Genomic DNA, 13,550 nt, shown 5'->3' with positions numbered 1-13,550 from the left:
GTCTACGGGGTCACACTCTGATTTAATGAGTGTCACTCCATCCTCTATGTTGCTGGCTCTTCTGGAACATCTTTGAAGCACATATTGGAAGTCCCCTGCTACCCTGCTTTCCTATGTAGATTGGAGTGTGTGTGTATGTGTAGTGGGGGAGGGGGGGGTCCTGAAAGCCGCATGGAGCTGTGTTTTTCAATTTTATTTTTCTCTGTTCCTGTGTTTACTTGAGGTGAGGTGGATATTTAGTCTGTGCTTGGTTTGTAATTGAAGCCAGCATCCTCCGAGTCTTGCTCTACCTGGAGCCTGAATGATGAGCCAGCGTGTAGAGAGCCTTAGCTACAGGGGACAGTAGGTAGCCTAAACACACTAATCAAGGAGCTGTGTACTCGCAGACAATTGGAGATAAACTGGGTGAAGGTAGTTATTGAGGGGGCAAGTCAAGTATTGGCAAGGAGAACTCCCCCCTACCCGTATTCATGGTAATTATCACCACCAACATCAGGACCGTCAGCATTATTGTTATTGTGACTGTTGTCGTCAGAAGAGGAGGTAGCCTATAAACCCCCAATGTCAAAAATAGTATGTTAATGTTCCTTCCATTGGCTGTTCCACTTTGTGGCTAATGGTCCTCCCCCCTCTTGCTTATATCCATCCCCCTTCTTTATTCTGTCTCTCTCTCTCTTTTTTGTGTGAGTGGGAGCCAGCCTTGAGGAATCCTGTTTCAAGTCCTTAGTTTCCAGTCAGAGAGGAGGGGTATATTTAAAAGCGGTAGGTGGGAGTGGGGTCTGACCGCAGTGTCTACTGTTTAAGAGAAAGGGAATTCTCCCTCCCCTCTCTCTTTCACTCCGTCTCTCCTGGTTGTGACTCGCTCTCTCTCCCCTCGCTGGCTACAGCATCAGCAGGCTCTCGAGGTGGATAGAATAGACAGACTGAGAGGAGACCAGTGAGAAAAGATGACTGAGCTGTCACTGCTATAGAAGGCTAACACACAGACTCACAAGAACAGTTGTTGAGACAGGTTGATTTGAAGCAGTCTCTCCCAGAGTTTGAGGGCTTGATTCAACTAGCAGAGAATATTTCTTCAGTGGAGGTTGTAGTGAATTCTGTCAAAGGTAAGCTCCTGTCTCTCCTTACCTGTGTGCTATATTAGGATGCTCTCTGAATTGGACTACAAAGACGTGTTGAAAGGTATAGCATGTCTGCTATTTGTCAGTATTGCAATACTATTATTACATCTCCATGCTTAATTCAATTCCAAATTGACATTCCTCAAAGAAGTGTTGAGTTTAGTCAGAATTCATGGATTTTAATTTGTCTTACTCCTAAATATACATTGAGGGAACATTTCTTCACTGACATCTTATTAAAAATATTGGTATGGTGGTAGAAATAATGCAAAAGAAATGGGACTTATTTGTGTCCATCTTTAACAAGCTTAAACTTCAGTTAGTGCCTGAATCTTGCAAACATGCTCAGACATGCCAATGCGAATTTTTGTTGCACACATTTGCAAATGTATTATTTGCCACCTGAGAAAACTTGACCTGAAAACATTCATTGCCAGATTGAGTCAACTGTGTGATCCAATAAGCAGAGAAACTTCTAAATAATTCTGCCCGACTTGTGGCTTGTGTTGAGTTACGGGCAGCCGGGGGTAGGGGAGTGGTGATAGTCTGTGTGTACTGCCTGTCTGAGTGTGTCCACCCTTCTCCTATTTCTCCCCGGCTACTGTGTGTGTGCCAGCAGACAGCAGGCTTCTGTAGCCTGGGAGATGGACAGCTGCTCTGCATTAGCGATCTGTTCTCCACTCTCTGCCCTTCCTTCTCTATCGGCTCCTCTCACTGTACGCTGTCGAAGCTGGCGGCTCCACTGACACAGGGCTCACCCCCCCCTCCCTGAGAGCCATGTGCTGACTGTTCAGCCTGGCATGAGGTTCTCATACATTTCCTCCACCAGAGGACTAAATTGTAAGGAGCTTACTTGACAGGGGTTTTGGTAATAGCGTCCCACACAGAGAGCACACCTCCTTGAATAAGAGGTGTGTGTAAGTGAGTTTGGGTTGGGGACACCACCCAACCAAACCGGAGGGGTAGCAGGAAGTGTGTGTGTGTGTGTGTGAATGTGGGGGTTACAAGAGAAGGAGACCCACAGGATACCAGGGCTTCTTCTGTTGGATGGTAGTTCATCATAGGGACATGTACTGTAGTCACAATGTAAATTTACATTTAATACCTGTGGATAACAGTTTGAACTGTAAACTTGAAGAATATTTTATGCTGTGTTGACTTATGTAGATTGTTTGCTAAATTTAACTTTTACCTACCCATCTTTTTTGTCATGCATTTTTTTAAATATTGTTACATTTTTTGATCAGTTGACATTAGTTAAGATTATTATGATGTTTTCATGACAATTGTTTGTGTTGTTTGCTCAGGCTTTGCAAGTAAAGGTTTTATTGTGCTATTGCGAAATGCAGGATAGCCATTGACACTGACACCCTGTGCTTGAATGAGTGGGAAATGGGCCTTTGTTTAGACAGCTGTTTGTCTCCCTCATCTCGTGCCTGGTGTGTGTGGAGAGTAACTGCATTCAGCCCCACTTAGCTCCTGGGTTTCTAGCTGAGGGAATAGGATCTGTGGTGTTCTGTAATGACCCAAGGAGGTGTCTCTGGACATGCTAGTACAGACATGAGGCAGGTGAGGAGTTGAGCTGGAGTGTATTTCCCAAGGAACTCTGGATGGTCAGTGCTGTCTCTAATGAGTTGTCATCTGCAATTCAAGCCACCCATACCCATACCCCGCCCCCGCCCCACCCTCTCTCTCACCCTGCCCACTCACTTTCATTCGTCTCTTATTAAAGTATGTCGGAAAATGTCATGTTCCGAGGTCCTAACACTGGATTCACTTATTGGCAATTCCACCTTAAATTGTACAGTACAGGCATGTGTTTATTAGAGTTATATAGAGGTTGTAAACAATCCGCCGAGCATATCCAACAACTCGCTGGCATAGTCACCTGTCTGCCAGATGGTTTCACAAAGAGCTTTGTGCAAACCATCGGAGTACCTGATAGTGAGCCACAATATACAAAGCACAAACGCTCTGGTGCTGAGTGTAAGGAACATGTTGTTTGCTTGTGGTAGGTGGTTCAAGCTTTCCACATGCCTAGCCACCACTTGTAAGGAATACCACATTTCTCTTTGGGGGATGTAGGCTGGCGTACATGTCAGAGTTGCAACCCAGTACATTGACCTCAAATGATTGTGCTTTCATTTATACTTTGATTTGGTGCTCTGTCAAGTTAGAAAGAAAAGCCTTTCCGCTTGTCATTTCTTCCGACTGGCCTCTGATGAGACAAAAAGATCCTGGCAGATTAGTCATCAACAGAGAACAAAGGTTCCCTCAATAGAGTCCAATGTCTTTAAGTGCTGGAGTCCCAGATGGTTTCTAATGTTCCTCTGATGTCAATGTGCGGGAGAGAGCAGCGAGGCACTGGACTCAATGTTCCAGCTTCCATTGTGCAAACCAGGGCCTCCATCGGTAGAGTCAAGAAGATCAACACATGTGACAGACTCTGCTCTGACATTATGTTTTCAACAACATGCCCCATCTCATTAGAATACGTATGCCTTGGACAAGACAGGCCTATTGAAAGAGGTAGTTATTTAGATTGGTGAAAATGGAAACCGGGGAAGCCCAATAAACAGCAGACCTCAGGGGTTGGGGTCATTAAGCTCATACAAGTGTCTGAATGTATGCCACTCCCAGTTTGGACACGGGACACACTTTGGGCTTTCATCACAGACAAAGACAAACAGATGTCCACATATCTAGCCAACATGCCTGCCTCTGTTTCCGGGTGGGGACGGGGGACGACGACGACACTTCCCTTCCCTAAATGAACCTATTTTGATTATTCTGTTACAAGTGGAAATATACACTTGTCTGTCATCAACTGTCCTTGTCTAAACCCTTTAAGTCCTAAATGTGCTCTTTGCCTCATCATCTAGTCATTGCCAGTACATTTGGTCCATTCAAAGGACTGTATTCACAGTGCATTATGTAAGGAAGAAACTAGTACCAAGGACAGAGAAAACACAAGTGTTCAAATTTACTGCTCCAGTCTAGCAGCAGCACAGGCTCTCTCCACACCACATACTTATGAGGCACTCCCCAGGAAAGGAAACTTTCTGTCCACTGTTGATTGATTGTTTCCTGTCCTACGCAAACAGGAAAATCCAAACTGTCCCTGTCTAACACAGTACAGGAAGTACTAATCATTGAATCAGAAGGACGCTAAAAAAATATTCCAGGGTCTTGCTGGGTAGCTGAGGAATCCCAGTATCCAACCCAAACCCCTCATATATCTGTTTTTGATGCCACTTTAGATGACACACTTTAACCAATTGAGTTTACAAAATATCACTTGAGGTTATCTGATATGCTAAATGAACTGGCTCCAGTCATGTTGTATCACTGCAATGGAAATGCTGGTTATCTCCTCTTGCAGTTGACTACCTGAGATGGAAGGTGTTAGTTACTCTGTAAGTCTATCCCCATCTGTCTTCAAGGTTGGCCTCAATGGCTTTGTGACAGCATTACGACATGGCTGGTCAGGTAGGATACGAGGAGATTTTTTTGTAATAGCAGGGCAGTTTAAAAGCCAAGCTAAGGGAAGTATGTTGCATGTGTAGCATTGTTACGAGTGTCTGGAGAAATCCTAGGTTGGTTGTGTTGTAAAGACAACAGATGAGGCTCTATTCTCATTGCCCACACAGAGGTTGGACTGAAAAACTGGATTGAAGGTCATTGGCCCTCAATATGTAAAAGAGACCTCATAAACAAAAGACCAACAACCAATAGACTGGCATCACTTCTCTCGGTCTGGATTATTCTAAAAAAGCAGCGAAAACTGTAACACAGTGGGGGCTGCAGAGGCCCTAAAGAAAATTGATGGGCTCCATGACAAGACACGAGAAAAAATCTTGAGGCAATACAATTGAATTGAGATTTAGGCGTTGAAACCTTGCAATTCCCAGCCGTGTGCATAGATGGCCTCATTCTTTGTCTTCCTATCTTGGTGTCAGAGTTGGAAAATTGTTTTCAGTAAAATAAATGTTGGTATCAGTAAAAAAAAACGGGAGCTCTAAATAACCCTTGTGGTCCCTTCAGTGGGATTCTGTTCACCCTTGGCACAGTGCATCCAGATAAGTGTTTCTGCTGCTATCACAGACACCCACCCCCATTTTGCCTTATCAGACACGAACACACCAATCCCCACCACTCCCCGCTATCTGTGCCATCAGATCCATCAGGGTCACAGAGCACAGACACACAGATAAAAAATTTAAAAAATGACGGCAAGCCTTTTTATCCGTCAAAAACAGCCCATATTCCCATTTCATTTCCATTTAGCAAGTCAAATGATGTTTGTGCCATGAAGGAAAAAGATTCCAGATAAGCTATGCCAAGAGGGTTGTAATCAAATTAATGATACACATAATTGATGTAATGGCCTCCATCTGCTTTTCACCAAGTTCTAAGCAATTAATTTAGTTAAGGATTCTACACTTTAAAGTTCCTCAAAGTTCATTTAAATTGAATTTTATTTAGCTTCTCTAATCATAATTGTTGCAAAAACTGTTCCCTGTTTGAGAAAGTACTGTTGACTTAACTGTCATGCCGCGTTATTAAAACAGAGGCTGAGCCCCTGGTCCCTCTCTCTGTCATTTACCGGCCTTTGGTCCACACCAAAGAAATAGTATGTTTAATATGACTAGTCATACAAATTTGTAGTCCCTTTATGGAACCCAAGCCTTTCACAGCTGACTGCTCTTTGAAGTGATGCAACCCAGGCAAAATAAAAGAGCTCTGCTAGGCTAGTGCGGACTGATAAAGCTTGTGCTGGTGCAATAGTGTGCTACAACGTCAGGTCAGGGGAAGTGTAGTACTTGATCCCGCCCCTCTTGGTTCTTCTGTCTGTCAATTGGGTTCACATGAAAAGATGATATTCCATTAATTGATTTCTCGTCTGTTTGGATATCCAATTCTAAATCCTGGTACAGCTATTCTTCAATTTTGTCGCTGTTTTCTCCGAGTAACACTGTGCAATAGCCGCATAGCTCACAAATGGCAGACAGAGAGGGTAGGCTAGGTGATAACTCAGAAAGCCGTTCTGAAGACCATGAACAACCGAAGAATCGATCCCAGCGTCTCGCGGTCGATTCACGTTAAGAGTAATGCTGGAAATCCATTTTTGTGTTTGATGATAATAACTCACAACCAGTGCTGTCCTCAGCAACATTCTGTCTCTCTGATGATAACCTTGGTGTGGATTGAAATAAATCAATACTTATCTGCTTCTGAACAGCGTATAAGTAGACCTTACGCGGATTTGATTATGATTTATGTCTACATCAACTGATTTCCAAATGACCCACCTTGTTGTGGACTTTCTCAATAAAAGATTTTAGAGATTGCTACAGAGGGCCCTTAATTGATCATTCTCAGTATTGCACTGTACTTTACTATGTGGGGCCCCAGTATGGCAGTTTGCTGTAGTTGCACATTAGGCTTTGATGGAATGGTATTTCCTGGTCATTTACTTTGGTGTACTATGACAATAACTGTCATAGCATTTGTATGGTGTCTCTCAAGGTGAAAAGGCCCCCAGACAATAACTGTTCATTCAGTCCTCACGAGTGACCCAGATTAAGACTGTACGCCGAAGAAGGGTATCAAGTTTTTGTCATGGATGACCTACAAAGCTAGGCAAGCTTGATAATTCTTCAGAAATGAAAAGAAAGCAAGCATTCCCTTGTCCCTGTTTAACATACAGTCTTGGGACTTGAGTTGTAAGTCATTGAATATTTACAGATTTTACACATCAAGTGGGGCAGACTGATCCATTATTCATTTTGTTTGTTGTTGTGTTATCTTTACAAATGTTGTGGTGGGCTTAGGTCATGATGTATTTCAGTTCTGTCTATCTTCGGTTTATGATCATGGTTTGCATTAAGTCATACAACACATGCGGTTGTTGCCCAAAGTTACCTCTCCTTTTAAGCATGCTTGACATCCCTCACCAAACTGGCTGCAGTGACAGCTTTGCTAAAATGCATGGTGAGCAGTTGTCTTTGCAGTGATTTATCTTTGGCTCACCATATGGCAGAGTATTAGTATAGGTCGACTACAGTGATGATTATGTTGCATGAGGCTGAGGTTTGAGGGAAATCCTAGCATTTGCACGTAGTATGACATCTGAAAGGCAGAAAGCCTTCTCTTCAATCACAAAGTGCTCTTCCAGAACTATGTGAAAGCAAATCTTACATCTGAAAAATGACAGAAAAGGAAGAAAGGAAAAGCCCACTGATAAATGGATTTTGCATTTACCATCAAACAATAGATTGGAATGAGAAACAGGATCACCATTGAGTGATATAACACCATTAGGGCACAGTTATTTGCATGCCAAACTCAAATGGTATATTGTAGCCTATGGGTGCCCTGATTTCTTTCTTAGCTTGATCCTCTTGGTGCTGCTTTGTGTTAAATGAGTACATTCACTTGACTTACACAACATGGTAGTAAAAAACGGCACAAAGGGAATATCTTATCGTACTGTGGTTGCCGATACCATGTTTTTGTCATACATTAATGGAAGAACCAGTGAGGTGTGGAAGGCTGACTTGTACACAGACACTTGGGGAAGGTGTCTATTCTCTACTGCATGTAACATCGCTGTTTTCTTTCCAATGTAAATAAGATGCATGCTTATTAATGTTTTGCACATGGTCAGCCTACCTACCAGTTTTATATTAATGTTCCATGGACAAGTAACCTACAGTAGATGTGTCAATGCGTGCATTCATGCAGTTTACCATTATTCATGTTTTCATTATTAAATGTCATAATACACTTTTGAGCCCCCAAACAATGTCTCTATATTTTAGTTTGTAAATTACTCATTTTATTCTATTATACAAACTTGACATAAAACAATTGACTTTGTATTATGATTAAGATTGTCATTTGTAATTTTATTCTGTATTTAAAATTAAATCTTTTGAAAACGTTTCCAGCTCTGCCCAGTGTGAGCTAAAAATATGTTTATGGTTGCCTCAAGCACTCATGCAATGCAGGGATAATTTAGATCACTTCCACTAAATCTGTGTGCCAGCAGGTTTCCCCTGGTATAATTCTCCTCACACTGGCCACATCGCAGCCAACCGGCTTTGTTGCAGTCTGAGAAACTAACAATAGAGTCTAAACAAGTAAGAGAATTAGAAAGCAGCAGCAGCAGTCAACTTGTGTCAAGTCCACCTGAGTGTGCCAGCAACCAGCTGCATAGCTACGGGGGTGTCCTGACGGAAATCCAAAAACCAGAGGCTTTATTCCAGGTTTCTCATGCTAAAAAAAGTAGCTAAACTGGGTAAACGTATTCTTGTTATGGCACCGTGTACTAGTACAATACTAGTTGCTGTGTAAAAGTATGTTTTACATTTCGTCTTGTTTTGCTTCTTTTCACTTCCTTTGAGTGTTTTTTTTTCTCTTGTGCCACAGATTTGCTCAATGCTCACACAAAGACAAGTCTGCTCATTCAGGGTTGTCTCCCTCCAAGGTCCTTGTGGAGAGCAGCCAGCCTCTGAAGTGCGAAAGCCAACCATCCGCCCATAACTAAAACCCTAGCTGTAACTCAAAGCAATTTTCTGGCTATTTTGTTGATTCAATCCCTGGTTTGCCATGCTCAGGCACAGCAGAGTGTGTGTGTGAGGTGTGTGTGGGGAGGTAGCATTCTCGCACCCCTGAGGGGCCAGATCTTAGCGTTCCCATCAGGCAGGCTACATTAGCGCTCTTACAGTGTGTCCATCACAGAAGCGCTCATCCTTGTCTGTCTAATCAGGGAGCTGGGAGCTGGGGCTCGTGAAGCCGTGAGATCCCTCAGACTGGAGCTCATCTGTCAGCCTGGCTAATCACGCGTCTGCCCAGGTTCAGGAGACTGAGCTGTTCCTCACAGGAAATTACCTGCTTGTGACCTCTCTGACAGTGGCAGTCCTCCCCCCTGCTATCTCTCCAGGAGGAGCGCATTGGAGATTGATGATTTGCTGTTGGCCGTTAGTACATTCTATGTCACTTTTTGAACTGTATTCATCACCCCAAGAAAATGAACTGTCCTATTGAATCTTCAATTTTATACTGTATGTTTAGATATGTCATATTATGGAAACAGATAGTGTAGTTTATGTTGACATTTACCAGTATTCTTTTGCAGTTGGAATTTGGTTTTAACCATATGGAAAATTTAATCTTGTCTGCTTCAGTGCAACTCTGAAATGTGTTTTGATTGTTGCAAAGGTGTGGGACGCAAATGATATGGTGTCAGCATTTTGCCAAGGTGCTGTGCTGTCGCTGTGACTTTTTTAAAGAAGGGAAGTCATTTATTAAGTTTTAAAACTTTGTGTTGCCAATTACAGTTCCTCTTATATTTAGCTTATTTCATTTAAGTGACCGAATCTTTCTTGCTACAGAGTCCAGAACACATTTAACACCGTACATTGCCCTCTTGCACACAGAAGGGGGCATACTTCCACCAACCTCTATATATTTTATGTTAAAACAAGATCAAAGGGTAGGGAAAGCATAAAGTTTTACAGTTGCCTCCAACCACAATTCAATCTCAGCACATTCTCCGGCAGGCTGTTACTCTTAAAAGAAAAAGAAACAATGTGTCTCAGGGGCCTTGCGAAACAGCACGGTAACTTCTCCTGTGGAAAGAATCATGTTGCCTAACTGAAACTGAGTGGCTGCCTGGAGAGCGGTCAGAGAACGCTGATCTGCTGCTTTGTGAGTAGTGGGAATTCTTCACCCCGTGCTAGCAAGAACCCTGCAGATGGTGTCTCCCTCGCAAGTATTAATCTGTCAGTTTAGGTTGTGGTCTGGTTTGTCGGAAGGGGAGGGCATCCCCCCATGCAGGTGTTGCCTGCTGTTCATGGCAGCTTGTCATGAGAAACATGGTCAGAGAATAAGCTGTAGTGCTCAAGGTCACCCCTTCCGCCTCCGTTGTAATTGCCAGTGTTGGCCTGTTCCTTTGAGAAATAGTGAAAAGAATGTCCCCAATGTCATCCACTAAGTGTGTGTCGACTCCACTGTGAACAGAGGGGCTGAAATGGGACAGCAACAGGGTAATGTATTGGAGGTGGACTTTTGTTAAGGGCAACTGTGGAAGGTTAATTGCTTTTAGTGGGATACTATGACATTTCACTGCACCCACATGGTCCCTAGTGGATGAGCCTGTGTTGATGGATCCATACTGTCAAGGGCAACCCAAAAAAGTCCTCAATGAGACAGTTGAGTGTAATAGATGCTCTTGTTCCAGGTGGATTTGTTCGATTAATACCTACTAAATACTCATTTTGTTTCTCATTTGAAGTACGTATATCTATTATTGATTAACTCATTTATTTTTGCAGACATGAAGGTTACGCTCTTTTCCATTCCCATTATGCTTTGTATCATTTTAGGACACAAGGGCATCGGCTCTATCCCACAGAGAGACAACTTCCTCCCTCGGTGCTGAGAGAAGCTAGCCCAGTGACAGGCTTCCACCATGGGGATGAAAAGCCTTCTCCTAGGCTATGCGACCGTGTCGATCCTTCTCCACTTCTCTGGTGCCGGCCTGGTGAAGAAGGTCATCCGCCACCGAAGAGAGACCCTGATGCCCCCCACCTCGGAGAATGTCACCCTCCCCAACCCTGACCAACCGGTGGTCTTCAACCACGTCTACAACATCAACGTTCCCTCCACCCCCCTCTGCTCCGTGGACCTGGACTCCCCAGGAGCCACAGAAATTAAGCCCCACAACAAGGTCCCCCAGTCGGACCTGCAGCACATGGAGCACACGGTGGACGGGGAGAACCAGATTGTCTTCACCCACCGCATCAACATCCCCAAGCAGGCCTGTGGCTGCGATAACCAGCTACCAGATCTGAAGGATCTCCTCAACAGGATGGAGATGCTGGAGGCGGAGGTGTCCAGTCTGAGGGATCAGTGTTCTGGTGGGGCGGGCTGCTGTGGAGCTCAAGTCACAGGTATGCCCATCGCCATGGTTTTAGAACCCATTGACTGGGCATTATTAAAAGGCACATAACATTACATCCTCAACCAACTGTCCATCAAAAGTCAGGAATGAAACCTGTTTCCCTTGCACCATACATGTACAGTATATATTCATTCACCAACTGAAAGTTGCCTGCAGACACCCTGCTCAACAGGTTCAATACTCAGTTTAAAGATGATTGTGTTGTTTACCTCATTGCTTTCTCAGGTGAGGTGGCCACCAAGCCCTACTGTAATGGCCGTGGGAACTACAGCGCTGAGACCTGCAGCTGTGTGTGTGAGCCTGGCTGGAAGGGGCCCAACTGCTCCGAGCCCGAGTGCCCCAATGACTGCCAGGACCAGGGCCGCTGTGTGGACGGCAGGTGTGTCTGCTTTGAGGGCTTTGCCGGTGATGACTGCAGTGTAGAGCTGTGCCCGGTGGACTGTGGGGAGAACGGCGAGTGCATCGACGGTGCCTGCCTGTGTGAGGAGGGCTTCGTTGGCGAGGACTGCTCCCAGACCAACTGCCTGAACAACTGCCTGGGCCGTGGGCGCTGTGTGGACGGCGAGTGCATCTGCGACGAGCCTTGGACGGGCTTCGACTGCTCTGAGCTCATCTGCCCCAACGACTGCTACGATCGTGGGCGATGCATCAATGGTACCTGTTACTGCGATGAGGGGTTCACCGGTGAAGATTGCGGTGAGCTCACCTGCCCGAGCAACTGCAACAACCGTGGGGTCTGCGTCAATGGCCAGTGTGCATGTAATTTAGGTTACAGCGGAGAGGACTGCTCCAAGCTCACTTGCCCCGCTGACTGCAGTGAGAGAGGACATTGCTTCAACGGAAGGTGCATCTGCGACCCGGGCTTCGAGGGTGAGGATTGCTCTATCCTGTCCTGCCCTGACAACTGCAATGACAGAGGCAAGTGTGTCAATGGCGAGTGTATCTGCGAAGCTGGTTACCAAGGGGACGACTGCGGCGAGCTCTCCTGCCCCAACAACTGCTTGAACCGTGGGCGGTGTATCAATGGCCGTTGCATGTGTGACAAGGGCTTTGCCGGAGATGACTGCAGCATCAAGACCTGTCCCAAAGACTGCATGGGGCGTGGAGAGTGCGTGGACGGCAAATGTGTGTGCTTCCTCGGTTTCACAGGCAAGGACTGCGGAGAGCTGACCTGTCCTAACAACTGCCTGAATCGAGGCCGCTGTGTGAACGGACAGTGCGTGTGCAGCAAGGGGTTCACTGGGGAGGACTGCAGTGAGAAGACTTGCCCCAACAACTGTCTGGATCGAGGCTACTGCGTGGATGGGAAGTGTGTGTGCTTCGAAGGCTTCACAGGCCTCGACTGTTCGGAGCTCACCTGTCCGGGAGACTGCCAGGACCAAGGTCGCTGTGAGAACGGAGTGTGTGTTTGTGATGAGGGCTTCATTGGGGAAGACTGCTCTGAGGGTAAGATAGCACTTGCATCATATGGGCTCTCAGAGAACAGCTTTTTTATGTTGTTTGTTTGTTTTGGAATTGCAAGATTGCAAGATTATTTCCTTGATGGTTAACTGTCAATGTATTTGGCCACAAAGTATTAGTATTTAAATGAATGAATAATGTAATTATTGTAATATGGGTGTTACATTTTGACTGATGTTTTGACATTTTCCATGGTTGTTGGCCTTGGTAGATTGATGGCATGGTTTAGTTTATGATATTCCTTTCCGCAATGTAACTTAGATCACATATATGGAAATGTGGCTTGGCAAATGCTCATGGAAATTTGACATTGCGGTAAGTAATATTTCTACATGAATAGGACATGTCTTCTCCATTTGAAGTGGGTCATCATTTTTATCCTGATACAGTTTAGGGTTAATTTGTTTCAATAAATCTTCAATACAACCAGGCAAATTGCATCAGCAATGTTATATATTTGCTAGAGGCCCACAGTGCATGGCTCTCTAACTTACCTTGTTGTCTGTAGTCTCTCCACCTAAGGACCTGACAGTGGTGGAGGTCACTTCAGAGACGGTGGACCTCTCCTGGGTCAATGAGATGACGGTGACCGAGTATCTGGTCACCTATGTGCCCACCGCCCCTGGGGGTCTGGAGCTGGATCTGCGGGTGCCAGGAGACCAGAAGATTGCCACCATCCGAGAGCTAGAGCCTGGTATAGAGTACCTGATAAGCGTCTATGCCATCCTCAAGAACAAGAAGAGTGTGCCCGTCAGTGCCAGAGTGGCAACACGTAAGTCCCTCCCTGACATCACAACTGTCCTACATCACAGCTGACCTACATCTGGAAATTACCTTCAAGGATAATACTTATAAAACTATATACAAAAAAATAAAGATATTTAATACATTTAGTTTATAAAACTTGTTGTTAACCGGTGGTGGGACTCATGTCTCTGAATTATGTTAATTTAATCAAGCAATCAAAGTGGGTATTTTATGTAGCAAGCGTTCCTATG

The 13,550-nt window shown here is 44.8% G+C and overlaps 1 protein-coding gene across 1 annotated transcript in view; it reads left to right on the top strand.

The window, feature by feature from the left end:
- Nucleotides 1-831: 831 nt before the first annotated feature.
- The window catches only part of tncb (tenascin Cb), a 31,059-nt gene continuing 18,340 nt past the window's right edge, over nt 832-13,550 (top strand). The window contains exons 1-4 of the mRNA XM_062454271.1: nt 832-1,106; nt 10,514-11,080; nt 11,317-12,537; nt 13,061-13,324. Coding sequence (XP_062310255.1) covers nt 10,600-11,080; nt 11,317-12,537; nt 13,061-13,324 — 1,966 coding nt within the window. The 5' untranslated portion in view covers nt 832-1,106; nt 10,514-10,599. The remainder of the gene's footprint in view (nt 1,107-10,513; nt 11,081-11,316; nt 12,538-13,060; nt 13,325-13,550) is intronic.

The sequence above is a fragment of the Osmerus eperlanus genome, chromosome 28 (assembly GCF_963692335.1).
Source record: "Osmerus eperlanus chromosome 28, fOsmEpe2.1, whole genome shotgun sequence".
Lineage (NCBI taxonomy): Eukaryota > Metazoa > Chordata > Actinopteri > Osmeriformes > Osmeridae > Osmerus > Osmerus eperlanus.
This window is presented reverse-complemented; position numbering and strand designations above follow the sequence as displayed.